Below are 25,742 nucleotides of genomic sequence, written 5' to 3' on the forward strand. Positions count from 1 at the left end.
TATTATGACCCCCATTTTAGAGAGGAAGAAACTGAGGCAGCCAAGGGTTATGGGAACTGAGCCATCAGAGGCACAGGAGATCCATTTCTCCTGCTGCTTCATGCTTGTAGGGGGAGGAGAAGGGAGACTGGGCCTCCCTTGGACTAGGAATGTATTTTCCTCTAGGAGCTTGCTCTCAGTGCTATGTCAAAAGGATGTGTACAACTGGTGTTGTTCTAATGAAATTCAGCCTTTTCACAACTTGGTACTGCAGTTAAGATTGATGGTCACATATAAGGTGAAGCAGATGGCCTCAGAGGAGTCTCCCACCTCTGCTTACTGAGCTTGTGTGGGTCCCAATCTCCTACCTCTAGGGTCAACAATGAATTCCCCTGCATGGCATTTTATGAGTCAGGAAACCCTGAGTTAAGATCTGACCTCAGATATTTATTTTCTGTATAACCCCAGGCAAGTCACTTAAGCTCTGCCTGCCTCAGTTTCCTCAACTGTAAAATGAAGATGAAAGAGCTGCTACTGTCTAGGTTGTTGTGATAATTAAGTCATACAATATTTATAAAGCTCTTAGCCCAGTGCTGGGCACGTAGTAGGTCCTTAATAAATACTTCCTCCTTTTCCAGTCCTCTTCCTCACACCATGTGCTCCGGTCCCATGGGTCTTCTTCCCACTCTCTTCATCTCCATCCACCTTCCTTTCTCGAGCTGGTGGCCACAGTGATGATGCTCTCGTTCCTCACCTCACTGTATTTCTGGGCCTACTCCAAGCTCAGGTGCTAATGTCTTTAGGAGGCCTCCTCCTCTGAGATCTCCTTCCAACCACTCTGTACCTAGCCTACATGCCCTCCATTAAAATGTGAGCTGCTTGAGGGCAGGAGATGGTTTATCTCCCTTTTCCTTTCCCCAGTGTTTTACACACTTCCTAGCACAGAATAACTATGGGGTAGAACTGGATAACAGTGTGGCGGAAATTAGGCATAGACCCATACCTGACAGCGTACACAAGAATAAAGTCCAAATGGGTACATGATTTAGGTATAAAGATTGATACCATGAATAAACTGGAGAAGCAAGGAATAGTGTATTTATCAGATTTATGGAGAAGGGAAGAATTTTTTACTAAAGAAGAGATAGAAAGCATTATGAAATGCAAAATGGATAACTTTGATTACATTAAATTGAGAAGTTTTTGCACAACCAAACCCAATGCAACCAAAATCCGGAGGGATGTAGTAAATTGGGAAAGAATTTTTACAGCTAAGCTTGGGGATAAAGGCCTCATTTCTAGAATATATAGAGAATTAACTCAAATGTGTAATCATACAAGTCATTCCCCAATTGATAAATGGTCAAAGGATATGAACAGGCAATTTTCAGAGGAAGAAATTAAAGATATCTATAATCATATGAAAAAATGCTCTAAATCACTACTGATTAGAGAGATGCAAATCAAAACAACTCTGAGGTACCACATCACACCTATAAGATTGGCAAACATGACAGAACAAGAAAATGATAAATGCTGGAGAGGATGTGGGAGAGTTGGAACACTAATTCATTGTTGGTGGAGCTGCGAGCGCATCCAACCATTCTGGAGAGCAATTTGGAACTATACCCAAAGGGCTACAAAAATGTGCATACCCTTTGACCCCAGCAATATTGCTACTGGGACTGTATCCCCAAGAGATCATAAAAATAGGAAAGGGTCCCACATGTACAAAAATATTTATAGCAGCTCTCTTTGTAGTTGCCAAAAACTGGAAGTCAAGGGGATGTTCATCAGTTGGGGAATGGCTGAATAAATTATGGTATATAATGTAATGGAGTACTATTGTGCCATAAGAAATGATGAACAAGAAGACTTCAGAGAGGCCTGGAAGGACTTATATGACCTGATGCTGAGTGAAAGGAGCAGAACCAGGAGAACTTTGTGCACAGCAACGACCACAGTGTGTGAGAGTTTTTTCTGGTAGACTTGGAATTTTGTAATAACGCAAGAACTTCTTATAAAAAAAAAAAATCCCAAAGGTGGTTCTCAAGGCAAAATGCCTTCCACACTCAGAGAAAGAAATATGGAAGTCATTCACAAAATGGAGCAGATCATGTTTGTGTATGTGTATGTGTTTGTGTATCATGTTCTGATTTGTTATACGATTTCTTTCATTTATCTTAGTCTGACTACATAGCATGACTATAGTGAAAATGTACTCAATAGGAAAGTATATGTAGAACCTATACAGAATTGTATGCAGTCGTGGGGAGGGAGGGGGTTAGTGGGGGGTAGGTGGGGGGGGATAAAATCTCAATTGTATGGCAGTGATTGTTAAGCATTAAAAAATAATAAAAAAAAAATAACTATGTGGTAGGTTTGTGATGACAGACTGAGATTCTGTGGTTGAAGGAACATAGGGTGTTTGGCCTAGAAAAGGGAAGGTGTGGAGGGAGGCAGAGCCTGACTGCCAGGTGTGACTGTCCATCCCTTGGTTCCAGGATTATCAATCCAGGGCTTGAAGGCATTTCAGAGGTCACCTCACCCACTCACCATTTTACAAATGAGGAAACTGAGACCCAAGTGGGTTTGAGTTCTTGCCTAATATCACACAACTCATACGTTCAGATCATACTTATTCTGCTTTCCGAACAGAAGGAAAACAGTGGGTAAGCTGCAAAGAGTCAGAGGCAGGTTGGTTATATGGGAAAAAAATTCCAAAGATCAGATCCACCCAAAAGTAGAAGAAGCAGGGCCCCCATCCTTGGAGGTGTTTTTCCAAGGCTGTATTCCCACATGTCTGGGGTGCTTCAGGGAGAGCTGCTTGTCCGGGGTCAGGTTCCTTCCATCACCAGACTCTATGATCCCATACCACATAGGGCCAGGATTCTACTGAGCTGGACCTGGCTGGCTGTGTTGGACCAGGGTTTCTCCCAGAGCACACACAAGAGGCAGCTACTCTGTGAATGAAACGGGCAGCGGGGATGGGAATGAACTCATGATTTATTCAGATGCTAACAAAGAAAATTGAGAACTGTTTGCTTAAAATTGACACCATTTTTAGCCTAAACATTCTGTATAAATGATACCAGATGACGATGAAATCCCACAGAGGAAAATGCCAATTTTCCAGTAGCATATACCCTGTGGGAAAGGCTGCCTCAAAGTAATGCACTAATAGCTTCCCATTTTGCATTTTTTCACATAATCTGTAGATGTGGACAAGTATTAATAACTGCTCCCTAGATGTCTTTTCCTAGATCTGGGTTGCTATGTGAATCCTGGGGGTGGGGGTGGTGGGAAGCCTCTGAGCACACCCAGAATGTGTCCAGGGACCAAGTCTGAGCTCAAGAGCTGAGCTAGGTAGGGACCTTGGGATGAGGAGACACCCTGTGGGTTCTTGTGTTCCAAGATGGGCTCTGGGGCAAAGCGTGCTCACCACCTGGAGGAATCTGATGAGCGCTCTGCCCCTGTACGGACCATGTGAACCATGGAGCCAGTGCGTTGGAGGAGGAGTGCGTCTCTTCAACTTATTAAAATGGTCTTTTTTTCCCCAATTTTTTAACATTTCTATTTGAAGTTTTAAGTTCCAGATTCTCTCCCTTTCTCCTCTCCTCATTCCATAAGACAGAAGCAATTAGATGTAGGTTACACATGTGCAATTATGTAAAACTTTTCCATATTAGTCATTTTGTAGAAGAAGACGAATGAAAGTGAGAAATAGCATGCTTCCATCTTTATTTAGTTAATCATAGTTCTTTCTCTGGAGGGGGGTGGTATGCTTCATCATTAAACCTCTGGGATTGTCTTCAGTCATTTTATTGCTGAGAACAACTGAGATGTTCACAGTTCTGCATCAAACAGTATCGTCACTGTATACACCCTTCTCCTGGTTCTGCTCACTTCCCTAAGCGTCAGTTAATGTAAGTCTTTCCAGGTTTTTCTGAAATCATCCTACTTGTCATTTCTTGTAGAAGGATTTCTTAAAGTCTGTTCTCTGGAATAAAAATAACAAAAATACTTGGTTGTATTCCTTCTCAGTGCTTTTCCCCCTCCTATGTGATCTCTCCTTGATCTCAGTAATAATAATGGTAATATTTATTATAACACTTTCCATATGTGGTAGTCAGGTTTGCCATCAATTTCATGTAAGGTCACGCATCATAGATTAAGAGTGGGAAAGGACCCCAAAAAGCACGCAGCCCAACCTCCTCACTTTATAGCTAAGGAAAGCAAGATCCTAAGAGGGATCATCTCATGAGAGACTGAGAGTTAGCAGGGATCTTAGAGGCCATGGGGCATAGTGGTTAGGGTCCTGACCAGGGATTAGAAAAGATCTAGGTTCTGATCCCACCTCCAACACTAATTGTGTGGAAAGGAATAGGCGCTTCATTTTCCTGTGCCTCAGCCAACATGTTAAGATTTTCATCTAACAGAAGCCCTATTTGAAATTATACCTCATGGAGGGAATTTCCACGTAGATCTAAGCACAGATCCTTGATTTTTGGGTGCTCAGACCTCTTCAGGCCATCCCCCGTACCAACAACAAAATCTCCAACCAACAGAACTTGATGGATAGCTCAGTCCAAGAGTTTCAGCCTCTACAGTTCCCATAGAGGGGAAACTCTTACCAAAATAGAGCCAACTACTTCCTTTGTAGATGCTACAAAGCCCTCTGCTCTCACACATCCCTGAAGCCACAGTTGCCAAAAACCCAGAAAAGAAGAGGTGTGCCTCCAAAGTCCTTAGAAACTGTCGAGGTGCAATGTCAGAAAGAGATATTGCCTCTCAATGGGAATGACACTGGTAAAGATGCATTGACTTCTACTTTAGCAGCACCCAGAGACCACCAGGGATGTCCCATCATCCCTGCTGCTCCCTGTTGATGTTATTTTCCTCTATTTGAGTGGGAGTTCTTCAAGAGAGAAAGAGAGACCATCCCTACTTGTTTGTTTGTCTCTCCATACTTGGTACTTGAAACAAGGCATTGTATATAGTAGGTACTTAAAACACTTTCTTCAGTTACTCATTCCTTAGTTCATTCATTCATTTATCCATTCTATTTAATCCATATATACATATGTGTAAATGTGTGTATGTATACATGTGTATATGTGTGTGTATGTATAGATATACATATTTATATAATCTTCCCTCTCAATCTTGGATGCCCCTTCAGACCCTGCTTTTCACAAGCAATACATTGACTCTGTATATTCAACGTCTTGCACCCAAGACCTCGTTCCATAATCTTTAGGAATTATACTTCTTGGGAGGTCTCTGTGCTCTGTGATTCATGCCTATGTGGCAAACAACCAAAGTTTTGGAGACTTGGGCTTTCAGGTCAGGAAGAGCTTAGCATCATAGAATCTCAGAGTTGGAAGAGATGTCACAGGTCCATTAATCCAGTTCCTACATGCACAGCAATGTCTTTACCTACACACCTCACTAATAGTCTTCCAATGCCTTCTTCAGAGCACCACACCTGCAGTCAGGAAGATTTGGGTTCAAATTCAATGTCAGAAATTTGTGAGTTCTGTGACCATGGGGAGTCAATTAACCTGTGTCTGCCCCAGTTTCATTAGCTGTTAAATATGAATCATAAAAGCGCTGACCTCAAAGGCTTGTTTTGAGGACCAGATGAGATAATATTTGTAGAGCACTTAGCACATAACTTGGCACATAGTAGGCTCTTACTAGGTACCGATCCCTCCCCCCATCCCTCACCCCCTCACCAAGGCAGCCCCAGGCAGTTCTAGTTCTCTAATGCTTTTCTAGTTCAGGATTTTCCCTAGCATTTGTCTAAGTGTAACTTTTTGAGACTTTTCCATGGTGCTCCTAATTTTATCCAGGGCCACAAAGTACACCTGACCTGTCTTCCTCATGACAGCCCTTCAAATTCTCCTGGCTAAAATGTTCCTTATTCTCTGAAACTGCCTTTATGGTCCATAATGTCCTTTACCATCTTGGTTTACTCCTCTCTGGCTTTAATTGAGTTTATCTCTATCCTTCCTGAAACACATAGTTGTGCCCCAACCATTCCTCTGTGTATCAAGATATAGCTTGCTAAAAGCACAGGACATTATCTGTCACTACCACAATGCTTCCACCACTGACCCCAGTTTAATGGGCATCTATATTTGGAGCCCCCCCAATTTCTCTAAACTGATGGCAAAATCAGAACATTTTCCTCCTACTTCATGTCACAATAGAGGCAAAACAGTTTTTCATCCATTTCGTTTATTCCATGTGAATGATTAAGGCAATCGTTTTTTTTTAAGTGAGACACATAAACCTATTTTATTTAGCTCTTCCATGGCCTGAGCCCATTGGGTGGGCTGGGACACAGAAGCCTTGACTTCTGTGTCTTTGCCTGATGGTAAGCATTGTTCTTCCTCATCAGAAAGGAAGGGAGGAAATGCCTGTTCACCAAGAAAGTAACCTTCTATAGTCTTATTTCTTTTCCCTTTTCTGGGCATTTTCCCAGCCAGTGACTTGACCTCTGAATATTCTCCTCACACCCACCTCGCCTCCTGATCCTCCCAGCCAGTGCTTGGGGTCTGAGATTCAAATGCTGCTCCCCAGCCTCAGGGCTTCGGCAGGGGCAGGGCTGCTATTCAGTGTGAGATTAAGTTCAGGTGCTCAGGTAGGGGCAGGGCTGCCTCTCAGGCTCAGTTCCCTCAGGGGGTTTATGCACAGACCTTCAACAATGGATCCAGGATCCTGCCTGCTTGGGGAGCCCTGGTCTGCCACTGCCTCAGCTTCTGCCTCCCGAGGGGGCCTGAGTTATGGGGGCACCCCACTCCCCTCTCGACCCGCCAAAGAGACCCTCTCACCGAACCCCGTCACCTGTGGGTGGAGGGACCTGCGTGGCCACTGGAGATCCCGTCCCTGAAGCCTGCTCAGATCTGTTCCTCTCGGTTCCGCGGCCACAGCAGGACTGGGCTGGGCTCCGCGTCCGCAGCGCGATGGAACTTTTGCGAGAGGTTGCAGGTCCCTCTGGAACAGAAATCTCCTTCGTTCCACTGTTCTGTGGCCTCACTGCTCCAGAATTCGCCGTGAGTTACTTTATACAGATGTTCTATGGGTTGTGGGTTCGGAGCTATGTGTATGTGCATCTTTCTACTCTGCCCTAAACCTATTTTATTTAAAAGAAGATAAAAATAGATGTTTTAATCAAGTTCTGTGGAGAAGTGACTAGCCATTCCTATCAATTGCAGGCCATCTGCCACTCACAAGGCCAGCGAGCTAATGTTGTATGAAGCAGCAAGGCCCCCAAAGGAGAAACAGGAGATAGCATGTGCCAAATGAGTCAAACCAATGCCATCCCCTCAAACACCATTTCTTTTCACAATCTGATAGAAACAGTTCAGAGCCTAGAGCAGTGACCCACAGACTGTCTAGCGCTCCCTGCTTCCATCCTGGCCACCTAATATTTATTATAGACCTTCTGTGTTCCCATCACATGCTAAGTCAGTGTTCACCAGGATACTGGTTATACTGCTTCTATTTCCTTACTTCTCTTTTCTTACTTCCCACTTCTTTCCCACTCCTTGCAGCCATATGTAGGACAAGTGACCCCCGTGAAGATGCCACCCAGCAACAGCCTCTGTTAATGATTTGCCACCAAAGTCTTTGGTACTGTCAAATGGGTCAACACGAGAAACAGAGACAGTTATATCACTGACAGTGGCACTACAGAATATGCCATCTGCTTTGCCATAGTGTGGTAAGAAGCACAGGGCCTTTCCATCTGACTCACAGCTTGAACCACCCATATGGGTTGTCTCAGGTCCTTAAATGAGGCTACCTTACTTTTCTCTTTGTATCCTCAGGGCTTAGCACAGTGCTTTTCTATTCTTTTCTATGTTAAGGTTAACAGGATTATGTGACTTGCCCAGGGTCACACAGTTAGTAAGTGTCTAAGACTGGATTTGAATTCAGGTCCTCCTAACTTTAGGGTGAGTATTCTATCCACTATATTACCTAGCTACCCCACAGTGCTTTTCACATAATAAACACTTTTTTTTTCCCATTCATTCTTTGAGTCATTTCCAGGGGCACTGTACTGGGACTCTCTGCTTTGGGTCACTTTCTCTACTCTTTCACATGTAAAAAGTATTAGTTGGAGCCAATAATCTCATTTAAGATTCATAGCCAATCCAAACATTATGTGGAGGATCCAGGTCTCAGGGAAACCAAGGCAAAAGTGGACCTTTTGACTCCCTTGGAGACCAAAAAATGCTGCCTCACTGAAGAATCTTATCGTGTTTGTAGTGTTTTTTGTTCCTGTCTTTAAGAGGAATTCTTTACAGATTTGTGTATCATTTTATGTAGAGTATTTTGGGAACAGTAGCCCCTTCCCCTCTTGTTGGCAGAGAGAGGAGTTTGAAGGCTTTGACTAGTACACTGACAGTTAAGAGGAAAAAGATGAAAGAATCCCTTAACTCTAATTGCAAGGGAAATTTGGCTCTCTGCAGTCCAGCTTTTGAGATCCCAAAGTGCTTCCTGAGAGATGGTACTGCTAGTTCATGTGATCTTTTGAAAAGGCTGATACACAGGCCATTGGATAATGAGGTGAGTCAGCCTTCTGGCCTGTACCTCGGGGCTGTCTGGATGTCCTTGTGATTCTTAGAGTCTGTGAGTGTACCTTCTTCATCTGGAGTTCTGTTTGTGGGAGCTTATGTAAGACATGAAGTTTTGTGTACTCGACTTCATGCTCTCTGCCTGGAGGAGAGTCGGGGTCACAGCAGGAATGAGGTGGCAACATTTGTTAGAATTTAGATGCAAGCACTCTATGTAGTTGCCAAAAACTGGAAGTCAAGGGGATGTCCATCAATTGGGGAATGGCTGAATAAATTATGGTATATGAATGTAATGGAGTACTATTGTGCCATAAGAAATGATGAACAAGAAGACTTCAGGGAGGCCTAGAAGGACTTGTATGACCTGATGCTGAGTGAAAGGAGCAGAACCAGGAGAACTTTATGCACAGCAACGACCACAGTGTGTGAGAGTTTTTTCTGGTAGACTTAGATTTTTATAATAACACAAGAACTTCTTACAAAAAAAAAAAAATCCCAATGGTGGTTCTCAAGGCAAAATGCCTTCCACACTCAGAGAGAGAAATATGGAAGTCACTCACATAATGTAACAGATCATGTTTGTGTATGTGTATGTGTTTGTGTATCATGTTCTGATTTGTTATACGATTTCTTTCATTTATCTTAGTCTGACTACATAGCATGACTATAGTGAAAATATACTCAATAGGAAAGTATATGTAGAATCTATACAGAATTGTATGCAGTCGTGGGGAGGGAAGGGGGAAGTGGGGGGTAGGTGGGGGGGATAAAATCACAATTGTATGGCAGTGATTGTTAAACATTAAAAAAAAATACAATTGAATAATAAAGGTTCTTGTAGTCAAATGAAAAAAAAAACAAAAAAACAAAAAAACAAAAAAGAATTTAGATGCAAGATCTAGGATCAAACTCTGGGGTAATCTTAGAAGTAACAACCAGAATGCAGTGGAAAGATGATCACTTGGTGTCAAAGGTGCTGGACCTCGCTTCAAGTCCTCACTGTGACACTTACTGTCCCTTTGACCTTGAGGGAGTCATTTTATGATCTTGTGGCCCAGTTTCCTCATCATTAAATGGAGAGATTGGATAGAGAACTTTTGAGATCCTTTTGGCTTTTCATCTGCGTCATATATTGATGGAAGGACCTTCCATCCTGGGAGCTCCTCCCTTAGCAGGGAATATTGGGTAGCTGCTCCAAACCTTATATACACAGTGGCTTCCATTAAATTCTCAAGACATTTCTCACAGTTCAGTGTTTGAACAACACTGATTCACTGAACATGGTAGAACCTGATTCACAATGTCACGTACTCTCCATTATTCCAGAGATTATACTTGCCTTTCTTTACTCTCTGGCTGATTCTTCCTCCCTCTTTCCCACTACCCTTTGGGTCCACCTTTGTTGTCAACAGTTGGTATGCAAGGAATGCATTCATACTCTGCAGTTATTCTAAACTTGACCTAATTAGGGGAGGTGCTTTTCTGCCCAAGAGTATCTTGAGATATGTTCCAGTCCACCCAGGACTGACAATATCATTGTCTGCTATTCTGGTCTGAGGTAAAACCTCCACTCTTTGGAGATCTGAATCTGAGGATTCTTGGATGGCTAATGGTACACTGGAATTGGAGACAGAGGATTTCGGTTGGAACCTTGGCCCTGTTACCACACAACTGTGTGACTGTGCCAGTCATATCATTTCAGTGCCTACTGTGTGTTAGGAACCACGTATTTAAAACACTGGAAATCTAGACACAGGACAATGAAGGAGTTTGGATTCTCAAAGAGCTTATTCAATTTATTTTTGAGGGAGAAGTGGGGAGTCAGTCAGTAGTCAATCATTAAACATAGATTAAACACCTACTGTATGCCAGACACTGTCCTAAACCCTGGGGATACAGAGGAAGGCAAAAGAGGTCAAGGGAGGTCACAATCTAATGAGGGAAATGACATTTAAACAACTAGGAACAAACAAGATATCTACAGGATAGATTGGATTGTTGTCAAGCAACTCAAGGAAATGAGCCACTGAGCCCCGTGGCTGCAGTGAGGCTGTAATAGGATCATTGGTTTAGAATTGGACACGATCTCCGAAGTCCTCCAACCCTTACTCCCTACCCATGTTATAGATGAAAACTTGAGGCCCAGATGGGGCAAAGTTCCATTTCCTACCATCCTTCCATCATTAACATGTTTGCTATCGTGGCATTTTCCTGAATTTTTCACTGCTTCTCATGGCATCTATCCAATTGTTTGCCAAATCCTGCTGGGTTTACCTTGATGGTATCTCCCTCACTTCTTCTCTTCTCCCTTCATGCTTCTTACACCTTAGTTAAAGCTCTTATCACCTCTCTCCTCGATTATTACAAAACCCTCCTAATTGCTTTTCCAACCTTAGCTTCTTCCCCACTGTGGTCCATCCTAAGCATTCTGCCAATTACTTTCCCCTAAGTACAGATCAGACCATGTGACTCTACAGCTCAAACCACCCTGGTGATTTCCTCAGATAAAATATAAGTCCATCTGTTTAGTTTTTAAAGCCCTACACACCCTGGCACCAACTCCTCTTTCCAGCCTCATTGGAAATTGCTCTAGACGTTCCCACACTCCTTTTTTCAGCCAAACTGGCCTCCTCTCTCTTCCTCACACATGACACGCCATACCTCATCTCCATTCCTAGACACTGGCTGGCCCACATTCCTAAAATGTCCCTTCTCCTCACCTCATCCTCACCTCGTCACTCTTTCTCTTTCAGAAGCATGGTGCCATACACAGTATTGGCAGCTGGGAATCCTTTTCACTCACTTCTTCTCCCTTTCTGGGCACTAGATGCCAACTATAGAGCTAGCGATGATTTAGAATATGAATTAAAACAAGTGTGAACAATTTAGTAAATATTTTTAATAAAAACATATTTCATAAGATAAATAACTCATGATACATCCGTGATAAAGGACTTTCTAGTTTTCTGTGGCACAGTGGGTGTTATTTCAAAGGTCATTTGTGCTTAGACCTTTTTCAAGGTCAGACACGAAATAGCATCAAGAAAACGGTGTCTTGGGGCCATATCTAGTATGGTACATTATTTGATGGTAAAGATCTTGGATCAGGATGATTTAAAACACATCAGATCTTAGAGGTCACCCAGGAATAGGAACATAAGATCTTAGATTTTGTGGGGGAGAGACTTTCAAGGTCACATGATCCATCTTATTCCTTTTATAGATGAGGTATCTGAGGTCCCTGTGGCAGCTTTTTGGTGCACTAAATAGAGAACTGGTCTGGAGTCAGAAAGACTGCTCTCCCTGAGTTAAAATCTGGCCTCAGATACTTCTAACTGTGTGACCCTGGGCAAGTCACTGCACCCTGTTTGCCTCTGTTTCCTCATCTGCAAAATGAGCTGGAGAAGGACATGGTAAACCACTGTTGTATCTCTGTCACAAAAATCCCAAATGGAGTCATGGAGGGTTGGAAACGACTGAACAAAGTAACTGAGGCCCTAAGAAAGTCAGAGGACTTGCCCAAGTCTACACAGGTAGTAGGTGACAGAAGAGGGTTTCAGAATTGTAGCCCTTCACTAACCCATCTTAGTGTCATTCAGATGATTGAAAAGGTAAAGGAATGAATGATTGACTAATTGAATGATTGAATGTATAAAAAAACATTTATTAAGGACTTGCTTTGTGTCAGCTACTGCTCTGGAGATGCACATTAAAAGGGGTAGGGGAGGGGTGGCTCAGTCCTCTGGGAGTTACATTCTCTGTAACTGGTCAGACAACCCAGAGGAGTGATGTACAGGAAAGTCAGTAGAGGTGAAGAAGGAGACTTGGATGGATGACTGAATGGGCTGTGAACTAAGTCATGGTCTGCCATCTAGGATCAGCAGGGAGGTTTTGTGTGCTGATACAGACATACGCTGCTATTCCAGCCCCATTAATACATCTATTTTAGGTGAAATAGAACAGTTAGGTTTGAGCTGAAAAGGAGGTGGTTGGTGTCGTGATGTAGAAAGTGGAAGTAACATTTAAAAGGTACTGATCTGTTAAAGAATAAGACCTTTCTTGAAGCTCCCCACTGTCTAGTGCCTTCCTCTCATAGATTAGTTTCTGGTTTGCACATGCTTTGTACATTCTTATTCATTTGCATATTTTCTCCCAGAAGTATGGAAGTTTGCTATTGGAAGGGACGATTCTGTCTTTGCAGGCTCAGAAGTTGGCACTAGCCCTGGCACGTACCATGAGCTTAACCAATAAAGGCTCACTGAATGAGGGTTGCTTCGATATTTTCCATGGCTCACCTGGATTCATTAACTTGTTTTCGGCCTCATTTGGCATATTTGTGTTATACGTTGGATCCTATGGGTGGGAGAGTGGGTACAAAGACCAAAGCATCCATCCCAGCCCCCAAGGGCCTTGTTCTTTGCAGACTAGTAACTGTTCTGATGCAGCCAAGATACCTTGTTGTAATATTTCACCCCATCAGTGAAAAAAGAATGCTATTTAGCATCATCATTTCTAAGAAAGCAGGTCCCAGGGCCACTACCAGGGTTTTCACCTGCTTTGTCCTGTGTGCCAGACCATGACATCCTGGAGGATGATTCTACTTCAGCCAGTCACAGCCCCAGCTTCCCAGAATGGTGCCCCTAAATCACAGGTACCCTTAAGGCAGCACTATGTTCAGTGATTTCTTATTTATTTATTTAATTTCAGTGATTTCTTTTGAACACATTAGGGAATTGTGTGGAATATTTTCAAGACACTTCCACCAAAAAGCAGCAAATACCTGGAAGCTGCATTAGGTTGAAGCCTCGCCCTAATCTGAGAAGACTTGGCTGCCCAGAAACATTCTTTCTCCCTGGGCCCGGTCCCAAAATGTATGAATTTACCATCTCTCCTGGATTCTGGGAAGATGTCATGAACAGCCTATATGGTTTTGAACATGGCTGGACAGAAAGAGAATCAGTGATTGATTTGGGACATTCTGAGTCTTCCTGGCCCAGCTTCTGTGAGTTGGTATCTGTGCCTTGAGCCTCCAAGAGCAGCTTGGGGTGGAAGGTTAAAGAAGTGTGGATAAGGCCAGCTATGCAGATGAGCCTGTGGCCTGGGCTGGCACCATGAAGCTGTGGACACTGGGGATCCATAATCAGAATGGAAAATGTCCTTCTTCCCTCCCAGCACTGGTAGTGTCTGGCTTTATGGGCCCCATCGTCTCTTTCACTGGAAAAAAGGGAGGGTGCACCAGCTGTCGATACATGTGCCAACCCATGTGGCAGTGCCAGTTTAGATTCCATGAAGCAACATTTAATAAAAAGACTGCCTTCAGCTTGGCCATTTTGAGTTTCTGGGCATGGCAATTTGAGGACTTTCATTGGTTCCCTGGGCCTCATTCACTGCATTTTATATCCCTCCTGTATCCATGGACCCACTGAGTTCCATTGTCCTCAGCTACTCTGGCTCTCCCATCATCACCATTCATGAGTGTCTTGTGCCAGCTCTTAGCCCATGATAAAGCTTCTTGGGAGCCACTGAAGTCAGTCATCTTCCCCATATACTCTTCTGCCAGCCCGCGATGTGAGTCCTTAGGTTTTCATAGCTGGGGGATGCCGAGATGCTTGTCTCACAGATGGGCAGTGATGAGATGGTAGAGTGTGGTTAATGGAGTGTAACCCAAGCTGGCCTGGAGGAGGAGGGTGGCTCTGCCCAGCTGATGAGAATTCTCCTGTCCCTTCCAAGAGGTTCTCCGAAAGGCATGGCCCTAATTTGTCATCCTGCTAAAATGGAGCATTCGCAGTGCTCTTCCTTTTCTGCTGATGCATGGGGTTATTTTTATTTATATTTTTTGCCTTGCCTCTGTTCTTGTGAATCCAGTGCTGGCACAGGTGCCAGACTGACTGTCTCAGAGGTCAATGCTCTCTCCCTGTATTCCCCAAAGAGGCAGGGTCTGGGCCCCTTCACATCTGAGCTGCTCCCTGCCATTTGGCCACTGACTTAAGACAATCAGGTGAGATCAGGAAGGGTGATCAGTGACTTGTCTGATTAATTCTGTTAGTAAATTCTAGAGCCAGTATTTAAAGTTAGGTCCTGTGACTTCATAGCCTTTACCTTTCCACGTATCCACCCTGGAAGAAGTTAGGTATCCCCGGGAAAGATTAGGTTAACTTCCCAGTTTTAGCACCAATATTCCCAGATTCCCCTGCCTAATGGAAAATGAAGATGACACAGGTTTGGCCACTATTTCCCTTTCCCCCATAAGCCAGGTTTTATTCTCCTGCAGAACAAACAATGTAGAATATTGGGGTTGGGACCTTAGAGGTCCCCCTGCCAAATGCCTCCATTTTAAATGAAGAAAGAGATCAGATACCACATTCCAAGAAGGGAAAGAGATATCATGTCTGAGAATAACCTGTCCTGAAAAACCAAGTATAATCCCACAGGGAAGAGAAATAGACCTTAAGCAGAACAGAGGAAACAAAGGCCCTAGGTGGTTAATTTACTTTTTTCACCTTTTTTTCTCGACCTTTTAATTTTTTATTGTCTCAACTCAAACAGATAAGCATTTCCATATAGATAGCCAAACCCCGAAAGGATAATTGTTTGTGAAAATATGAATGTCCATTTCATACTAATTCCTTTTAAAAGATGTATAAAATGAATTCCTCATGTTATTTTCTAAACAGGCCAGCTTGTCTGGGCCTCCTTCTATTCTCTGTACATTAAAAAAATGCCCTCTTTTTCCCCTTTCAAAGTCCTCATAGAGTGCTTTAGGATTAGCAGAGCATTTTGCAAATGTTATCACATTTTATCCTCATAGGAACCCCAAGAAGTAGATATTGTTGTTATTATCCCCTTTTAACAGATGAGGAAATTGAGGGAAATAGAGTCTTGACCAGGGTCTTACACTTAGAGGGTGTCTGAAGTTAGATTGAACTTAGACCTTCCTGACGTCATGACCTGCGCTCTATCCATTACATTGTACAGCTGCCTCATCCCACCTCCTCCAATCTTGCCCCTAACAAATTCTAGAACTTTCGTCAGAAATGCTTGGTAGTCCTCTATTCTGTGAAAACTCCTTTTCCCTCTCTGTAGAGTTATGCTCAGCTTTGAAGGTTGGCATACTTTTGTCCAAAAGTCAATATCTTTTGACTTTGGAAGCATTATATTTCTAACTCTCCTCTCATATTTGGAAGATACTTCCAGGTCTTGTATGACGTTGATGATGGTTCCGTGGTACTTGAACTCCTTTCTTGATGCTTCAGGAAGCTTTTCTTTGATGCAGACAAGTGTCTATGACATTCTTGAGAATTTTTGAAATTTCTTTTAAGAGGTGAATGGTTGGTTCTTTCTGTCTTCTCTTTGCCCTCTGACTCGTGGAGCTGAATTGTTTTCATGTATGATTTATTTAATTATGTATCCGAGACTTTTTTGTTTTGTTTTACTCATAATTTTAAGGGAGTCTAATAGGCTTCAACTGAATGGTTTTTCAAGTCAATATTTTAGAATTTTCTTTCTAATTTGCAAACTTAATTTTCTTCTAAATGTTTTGCTCTCTAATAGTCATTTGTTTCTGTTTGTTTCCTTCTCCGGAATTTAGTTTCTTCGGTAAAGTTTGGTAGTTTCTTTTCTAAACTATATCTTCTTTCATCCTCCTCTACCCTCAGCAAGATCTTTCACTTATATTTTTATTGTTATCAGTTGCTTCATTTCTTCCAGGTCTTCTTTTAGACCTTTGGGGAAATCTTTTTTTCTTTGAGTCTTGACTTGTGGTTATTATTTAGATATCTGCTCATCTAGCTAAGTTTTTGACCATCTCTACACCTTGATTTGTGCCATCTTTGATTTATTCTTTTCTTCTGCTCTATGCCCGTTGAGCTTTGTGCCAGGGTGAGGCTTTAGGGTGGGATGGTCATCTCTCATTGTTCTCACTCCGGACCACTTGGATTCTTGCACCCATGAAATCTCCATTCACTTATGAGAAAGGACACCTCTGAACATCCTAAAGCTTTGCTTGGTCATTGAGCTTGGGCACTGTGTTGCACAGGGCCACATCAGAAATGACTTGGTGGCAGATCCAGATTTTGAGCCCAGGTTTCCTGGGTGCGTGCCTGTTCCAGGTTGACTTTAAGTAGTTACACGCATTAAGATGTTCTATGACAGCTGTTGTGTTTGTCTATCCTTCTCTCCTCAATGTGAAGGCCTTCTCCTGCCTCTACGTATGCATGCTGGGTGTCTTAGGACCCTGGGCATTTCCTAGTGTCTCTAAGATGGTTTTCTCCAACCTGATATCTTTCAGGCCGCTGTGCCCGCTGTGGTGAGAATGTTGTTGGTGAAGGCACCGGCTGTACCGCCATGGACCAAGTCTTCCATGTGGACTGTTTCACCTGTGTCATCTGCAGCACCAAGCTCCGTGGACAGCCCTTCTACGCTGTTGAGAAGAAGGCATACTGTGAGCCTTGCTACATAGTAAGTGTTTGGAACCCTTCCCTGTCTGCTGGTCCTAGTCCTAAAGGGAGGGTCAGTGCCTGTTCTCTCCCTACTCATCAACTTGTTGAAGGTCTGCTTGTGTCAGGACAATGCTGTGGTTGGTCTGATGTATCAGCAAGACGTGGCTTCAGCCCACAATGACAAGGCCTTCTGAAAACCCTCCAACCTCCTCATTCCTCCCCCAACTCCATGTTAACCTTTCTACATAAAGACTCGATCACCTCGCTCCCTGCCATCCCATTTTACTCATGCGCTCCAGGGTTCAGGCTGTTTCATAATAGATCCTTTACAAGTGCTAGCTGACTAATGTATTCAGGGAAACATTGTCCTCCTCTTATCTTCATTGGGTGTTTATGTGGAAAGAATTAAACAAGAAAAAACTGTAGTTAGGAGACACCTGGGTTCTTCTCTGATCTCCATCTCTTGCTGGCTATATGACCAAAGGCTAGGTGATTGGCCTTTCTGAGTCTCACTTTCTTCATCTGAGTGATGAGGGTAATAAATTCTTGCTTCATCTGCTTTACAAGAATGTTACAAGAGTCAAAACAAATTATGTATTTAAGTCTTATTGCAATTCTTTAAAAATTACACACATAGACATCATTGTTAATTGAAGAGACAAAGTAGTATAGGGGAACCTGTAAGGAAGAGACAGCTAGTGCACAGTGAAAAGAACATCAATTTTGGAGGCAGAGCCTGGGGTCTAACCATGCCTGTGATACCTGTGTCACCTTGGACCAGTTATTTGACCTCTCCAGGCCTCAGTTAACTCATCTGTAAAAGGACAGAACTGGGCTAGATGGACTTTAAGGTTCTTCCTAGTTCTGAGCTCACAATCCAGTGATACCCTATGCAGAATTCTCAAACAGCACAGCCATGCATTTTTAAAAATAATATCTCTCAGTCAATAGTTATTCAGTTATGGAATCATAATCCTAGTGTATTTGAGTTCAAAGGGACCTTTGAGATGAGAGAGTCAAAAGATCATGCCCCTAGAGCTGAAAGAGAAAGTAGAGGTGATCCAGTCAAACCTCCACATTTTACAGATGAGGAAACTGAGATGCATGTAGAGGAGATCCTGTCTCCCTGAGGTAGCGCTTTGTATTTTGGGACAACTTCAATGACTAGGAGTCCTGCCACTGCTCAGGGGATGAGTGACAAAACCAGGACTGGCCAGCAGGCCTCCTAAAGCCCCTTCCTCTGCATTGTGGGCCCTTTCTGACTCATTCAAATTGATGGGCTTCTCAAAACCCATCTATTTCTGTGATACAGCATGTCTAGTCTCATCTAATGAACTTTTCCTACTAATCCTTCATTATAGCTCACAGTAAAAATGAATATCAATACTCTGAGTTAATTATTATTTACTTTAAAAAGCAAACACAACCTGCTTTCCAGGAGCCCAGGTTAGCATTTCTAAATTGTCTTCCTGATTCCTTATTGTGGGTCAACAAAACTTACTGTTTCTTTGTGGGATGGATTTTGAATTGATGGTAGTTTCTTAATTTCCCTGCCATCAGATAATTGATCAGCTTTGGGAACCTGAACGATACTGTTGTTCTGTTTTCATTTAGTTTTTTTTTTTTCTAAAGAACAATGTAATCACGGTGTGAGATGGCAGGCAGGGTAAGTAAAGATGGCCTCTACAGTCAGGGGCTCAGATAGAGTTTTTCCCACTTATGTGACCTGGGTCTGCTTACTTTTCCTTTTTAGACCTGAGGCAGGTCTCTAAGACCTGGTACTAAGTGAGAAGTGGGTTTTGATCTGATGTAATGTTGTTCAGTGAAATCCCATATTGTTGACCGTGATGGAATCACGTCTAAGGTTCCTCAGGAACTGCTGAGGTATGGTGGCCTCTTCTTCCCTGGAGATGCAGTGGTCGAGTCTGAAGATCTGGGTTTTAATCCTAAATTTTGTGTGACAGATATAACCTTGGGCAAGTCAGCCTTCCTGGATTTCATCTTCTTTGTTCCCCAAAGATCCCATCTGGGCCTAAGTCTTGTATTCTGGAAATTGCCCCAGAAGCTGCCATCCTGGGGTTTTTGTGTCTGCTTTATAAAAGGTTCTTTCATCCCTCTCACTTCATCATTGGGTTCTCTAGCTAGCTCTGTCATAGGTTGGCACTGCCCCTACCAGCCCTGGATTCTCCACTGTTGTTCTTCCACACACCTTAATCTAGTCTAGAAGGTGGCACTTGCACTGAGTTATAAAGTCAGGAAGACCTAAGTGTGAATCTTTACTCCAGTACTGTGGAGGTATGAATTCTAAGAGGTACTGAAGAAAAGCAACTTCATTCCTAAAATAGGGCAACAGGTTGAGCAAAGGCATGGTGACTAGAGATGACATGTTGGCAGGCCAGTTTGCCTGGAATGTAGAGTTTTTGAAGGGGAATAATGATTGTTAATCCTGGAAAGTTGGATTGGAGCCAGATTGTAGAGGTCTTCCATAGCCAAAAAAAAAGTCACCCATCATTTTGTTTTAGAGTTGATAGGGAGCCATTAAAGATTTTTAAGTTAGGGAGTAATGTCATCAGACCTTTTTTTAAAAAAAATAATTATCATTTTTGCAGCTGTGATGAGGTCTTTCCTCTCCAAAAATACTACCATAACCACACATATTGTAAAGTGTGTGTGTATGGTTAAAGTTGTAGTTGTACTGAATGTGTGTAAATATATATTCAAAAACAATGTTAAAGACTAGATTGAGTATATAGAACAGTGGACTTGGAGTTAGGAAGACCTGAGTTGAAATTCCACCTCAGCATCTTATTAGCTTTATGACCCTAAAAGGTCCATTTCCCCTCTAGGTCTATGTTTCCTCATTTATAAAATGAGAAAGTTGGACTTCGTAGCTTCTCTGTTTCCTTCCGACTTTAACCCTAAGATCTGGAGATTGTGTATCTATGATCCATCCATCTCCCCCATAAGTGTGGACTAAGACCCGAGAGTCTTTTAGAGAGCTGCCTCATTCACCTTTTCACCATCCCTTCCATTTTTATTTTCCCTACCTGAAATGTGCTTAAGTCCAGAAGAAATCAGGAATATCTGGGAAGTATCTATTCCTAAGGATGAGAAAAGCCCAGTGGCTACAGGTGAAGTGAGCATCCTTTTTCCCCTCTCTTACTTAGAGTTTTGATGGAGTTCCTTCTGGAAGCAGGGGACCTCCAGGTATCCCAGAGAGATAAAGTTGAATTGTCATGAGAATTCAGTTAAGTTTTGCTAAGAGGCCCTCAAACAATATTTGTTCATGGAGTGTAGCTCAATACTTGGAGTTGAGATGATGGTGCTTGGGTCTGGATTTTCATCATTTTGCTGTCATCTGGATGACTGCTTTTTCCAGAGGCTACCCCATATTTTACTCTACAAATGTATAACTGATTAAAATGACATTGGGGATGGAGGAGGCCAGGGAGTCTCATGGGAAGCTGAGCTCAGGGTCTAGCTGCTTCCAGGTGAATCTGTTTGAACAGAATAGTAAACCACGGGATCATCCAGCAGAGAGCAGAAAGGGCTTTTATCCCACCCTATTCATTGCATGATGAGGAAACTAGGACTTAGAGAGAAGAAACTGCTCAGCGTCATCTAGGGAGTAAGTGGCACCACCAGCATGTTGGCCCTGGTCCTCTGCCATCAATTCCAGGGCTTATTCCATGACTTCATGTTGCAGAGACTGTGTCCGCCACTTTGATCCATTTTCTGCAAACTAGGCCCACTCTCCTATTGGTTCTGGAACAGCCTTAATATGAACATCCATGAGGATAGTTTTACTTCCACTCAGTATCTCTGATACTCACTTGATCTCTCAGTTTGGATCAGACCCCATGGAGATAGGAGAAAATAGAGAAATAATTGAATTGCCTACTAGTCTTGTGATTAACTCATGGCTGCCAGAAATTTTCAAACCAATGGTAGAGATAATGATAATTACTATCCCTAGTGTCTGTTCTTTACCCAAATCCTCATTCAGAGCACATCTTGGTATAGACATGTCTGGGAGCTCTTGAGGCCTTGGTCACCGGGACACAAGTTTTAACTTGGATCTGGTTAAGCTGGAAACACTTCACAGATGTCTGGGAAAGAGCTTGGTGAAGCTGACAAAGTCCATCTCCAGGGAGGCCACAGGCTAGGGGCATTTTCAATCCCTGTAAACCTCAGATTCCATCCATGCCAAAAAAAATTAAAAATGAAAAAAAAATCCTCATTAGTGGATGGAAGACCCATAACACCTCCCTCCAAAGGTTGTTGCTGTGATGTAATGAAATCATATTTGTAAAGTACTTAGCACAGTGCCTGGCTTGTAGTAGGTGATTACTTAATATTTAATAAAAGCAATCATGTATCATACATATAACTTGAACTTGGAGCTGAATTAGGACACTTATCCTTTCCTATGAATGAGCAAGGGTTTGAATTTAACTTTTTAGGTTACACAGAAAGATGTAGTGCTTAGAGCACTGCCCTTGTAGTCAAGAAGACCTGGGTTCAGCTTTGTAACCCTGGGCATCTTCATTTGACTCTAATGTGTTCTTCAGTGAAACTAAAGAGCTAAATTAAAGCTCAAAAACCTGTGATCTTCTGATAACCCTAGAACAGGGTGAAGGCTCCAAGTTTCATTTCAAGTCAGGTCATCAATCAATCAACAAGGATTTATTATGCACTTACTGTGTGTCGGATGCTGGAGATATGAAGACAAAATGAGATGTTTCCTTATTGGCATGTAGTTTACATTCTATTGGAAGAGATAACATGTACATTTATAGTTTATTTTAATGAATCCAAAAATGAATTAGAGGTGTTAGAGAGGGGAGCAGCAAGGGGTTGAAGGAAAACTTCGAGCAGAATATGGTGCTCCCATGAGTCCGGAAGGCAACTGTGCAGGACATACTCAGTTAGGGGGAGCTGACAGTGTCTGAGATCTGGTCTCTCCCCAGTCATTTTCCTCATCATCTCTCCTTGCTCACACAGAGCAGTCTGGAGCCCAAGATTTTTCATTATGGTTAAAGCCTAAGTGATTACTTTGCTTCTGAAAATAGAATGTTAATTTCCCAGGTGTCTGAAGAGGAAAGTAACTTGGCTAAAAGCATTAGCAGGAAACATGTCCATGTTCTTTTGAACCCTAATATCAACAAAGGGCTCCAATTAAAAGCATTCAAAACTTTGAGACCACGGTAAGTGGTTGAGTTTGGTACTTAGGCAACAAAAAAATGTTTTCTCATGTTCTTTGCTCTTCCTTCTAAAGCGTTCAAAGAGCAATTATGACTGAGACATTAAGTGGGTGGGAGAAACAGAGACTGAATAAGAACCCACCCACCACCCAGTACACTCTCCTCACACTCCCTTTCCTTTCTCATGAGCAGAGAGAACTCAGCTTGGTCAGTCATTCTTTTTCCCCTGATACCACTACTGTGCCTGGTACTCCCCCAGCACTGGCCCATGGTGGAAGAAGAAGTTGAGAGGCCCAAGCAATTCTGCAAGGCTAGAATTTGAAGTGAAAGGACTGTACAGCGTGCTTGGTTTTTATCCTGTTCACCATGCTGTCCTTTCCCTGCAGTGGGTAGTAAGGAGGTCTTTCCATACATAGTTAGGTATAGTTGTGATTGCTTTCTGATCTGAGTTGGACTAAGTGGCCACTGAAATTTCTTCAGATATTTAAATGCTCCAATGACATGACCTTATCATCATTACCATTGTCTACAAAATGATTGTTACTTGGTGAGAATGTAAAGACGAGACTTTAGGCTGTTGCTCCAGCTGAGCTAGAGGACTTCAGGGCATAGACACACCCGTTTTTCTTACCAAGGATAATTGGCTCTAAAGAGCTACATAAATGTGGAAAAAAAATGTTTTGAAAAACACTTCTCCGATTAATGAGTATTCTGATTATGACCCTGTAGTTATAAAGTACCTTCTTGGTCTCCAAGAAGTTTCGAGACTGCCTGACAATGTGTTGATGAGCCCTGTCTCTAGAAGGTGCCTTCCTTTCAAGGAACTCAAAGCATTTTATGGATGTTACTGCCTCAAGTCTCTTAGCATCAGGCAAGATTGCCAGGAGGCATGCATCATTATCTCCATTTACAGGTGAGAGAAAAGGAAACATGGGACAAGGGCAAGAGCTGCCCACTAAAAACCAAGTAAGTGAGAGACAAAAGCGGAGGCTAGTTCTATCTGACCCACCTAGGTGAATGCAATCAACATTGAGAGAAGAGAATTAGTCTAGAATGGGAAGGAACCTTAGAAATGTTATTACACCATACTCATTTCTCAGAAGAAGAAACTGAGGCTCAAAGAGGTAAAATGAAATTTCCAATGTCACCTATTTGTTGATAAAACTTGAACTACATTCCAGGTGTCCCAAGCCCTTCTAAAAGTATTGAGTCACCTTGTACATATGCCTTGTTTTGTATCCCCAGGGTTTAGCACAGTACCTGGCACATAGTAGATGTTTAATAAATGCTGACTAAATTTGATCAAATTATTGCTTTCCTGTGGAACTGAAATGGAAAGGTACTTAAAGATATGTTTAATTTTATGTGATACGTGTAAGCAAAGAGTTACCGAGTCCAGCCCTTCTGGAAAGAGGAAGATTCTCCTGTCCTGTCAGTGTCCTAAGGTCCTCTGGGACTTAATCCCAGTCTTGTTATACAACCTTCTCCCATCCCCAGATATGTCTCTCCCCCTTGCTGCTGAATTCTGAGTTCTTCTAGGCTTTGCCCTGAGCTCTGATGCCACACCCATGTAGGCTTTTGGACCTTTGCGTTCTCTTTACAGCTAAATCATTTTATGTGTTATTTCCCCCAAACAGAGCGAGAACTCTGGGGCAGCTTGTCATCCTTACTTTTCCATTTGTATCCCTAGTGTTTACTATTGCGTTTGGCACACAGTTAGTGCTTAAGGGCAGCTAGGTGGTAACAGAGTGCACAGAGCGTGAGACCTGGAGTCAGAAAGACCTGAGTTCAAATCCAGTCTTAGACTCTTACTAGCTGTGTGACCCTGGGCAAGTCACTTGACCCTGTTTGCCTCAGTTTCCTCATCTGTAAAATGAGCTGGAGAATAAAACTGCAAACCACTCCAGTATCTTTGCCAAGAAAACCCAAGTGGGTTCATGAAGAATAGAATAGCACAGAAAAGGACTGAACAGCAACTGCTTAAAAAATAATTTCTCATGAAGTCATTCACTGAAGCTCTTTAGTCAGGAGATTCAAAGAAACCTAATCCCTCAATAATCCAATAATGGTGAAATAGGGTGTTGTATGACTGACAATTTGAAATCTCTTACAGATTCCAAAGAACTTTAAATGAATATCCCTTAAAGGGGGGTGGAGAGGCCCATGGGGAGGGTGAGCAACCTACAATGATTTTCCAGCGTGGAGTTGCACAAAAACACAATAATGAGTATCACCAAAGCAAGGAATGGTAGGAAAAGAAGATGAGCCTTTCTGAGGTCCAGAGTAAGGGATAGTTTAGGGATAGCCTGTGTGATCCAATGAGGTCAGGAGAAAATGAGGATACTGAAAACATGGAGTGGTAGACCTTGTGAAGAACTTAAAAAGGACAGAAATGAGACTCCCATGGACGAAGTAGCTATGTATCGACTGTGATCTGTGTGATTGAAGGGAATGACCTCATTGTTGTTATGGATGAGATGAAAGATCCTTTGGGCTATTGATTAATTGGCCCATTAGAGCACTGAAGTATTGAAAAAAAATTTAGATTGGGCAGACTAGAAAAAAATGACCTTATTTGCCCAGACTCTGTCCAGCAGGGACGGATGGTTGAGAGTTGCCAGGTCCTGGAAGTTCATACTTGAACCTCCCTCCTTCCCCTGGTTGGGTGGTTTTAAATCAAGCATGAACTCACTGCTCTGCCTCTGGAAGCATTTCAACATCAGGCCACTGCAATAATGGTTTAAGATTATTTAATCCCATTACTTATACACTTCATTAGGCTGAGTGAATTGTTGGCGGGGATTCAGTAAACTTCCTACTCTTGTGATAAAGGAAATGAAAGAAAACCGGGACCAGAGTCTGTTCCTTATTTTCTTTAATATTTGTCTTATATCATTTTAAGGCTAAAGGAATGATAATTGCCCCCTGCTGCAATGTAGTGTGTAATCTCCTCTAGCAGGTTCTTCTGTTCAGCTCTGTACACACTTGGATGGGAAACCAACTAAAACCTTGATTTTTAGACAATGAGGGGGGGAAACAACACACACACACACACACAGGAGAGTTGGTGTTGGGTGGGGAGGGTGAGGAAGAGAAATGTTCCTTTAACTGGCTGGTCTATGGTAAAAATACCAACAACAACACAGCTTGAGAAGGAATTGTAAGCCCCAAGACAAGAGACTGTTCCTTGGCTATTTATGTCACATTTGGTGCCATAGAAATGGTGCCATTGGTAAAAACCAAAGAGGAGCAATATAGATCCTCATTCATATAAACAACTGTAGGGTCTGGAGTTCTACCTGAAAACCATTGGTATAGGGAGGCTTACTCTCCGAGTGAAGATCCTTGACATAGAGAAAGCTAATGAATTTGTGTCAGTCAGCACAAAGGTGCTGTGGAATTAGTTACCCGTAGTTACAATTAGTTTGTTTTTTCTATTAAATCCTTATTGATTTGTTTCTATCACTTACATTCCCAACGTCTCTGCCATTCATCTATTCCAGCAGAGACATCTCTTATAGCAAAGAGGCAAA

General features: G+C 42.6%; 1 protein-coding gene across 4 annotated transcripts in view; it reads left to right on the forward strand.

Annotated features, from left to right (window-relative positions):
- LPP (LIM domain containing preferred translocation partner in lipoma) overlaps window positions 1-25,742 on the forward strand; it is a 666,236-nt gene that overhangs the window by 544,209 nt on the left and 96,285 nt on the right. For all 4 annotated transcript variants that reach the window (XM_072618829.1, XM_072618831.1, XM_072618830.1 and 1 more), the window contains one exon: window positions 16,855-17,024. In XM_072618829.1, the coding sequence (XP_072474930.1) occupies window positions 16,855-17,024 (170 nt within the window). The remainder of the gene's footprint in view (window positions 1-16,854; window positions 17,025-25,742) is intronic.

This window comes from Notamacropus eugenii, chromosome 6 (assembly GCF_028372415.1).
Source record: "Notamacropus eugenii isolate mMacEug1 chromosome 6, mMacEug1.pri_v2, whole genome shotgun sequence".
NCBI lineage: Eukaryota > Metazoa > Chordata > Mammalia > Diprotodontia > Macropodidae > Notamacropus > Notamacropus eugenii.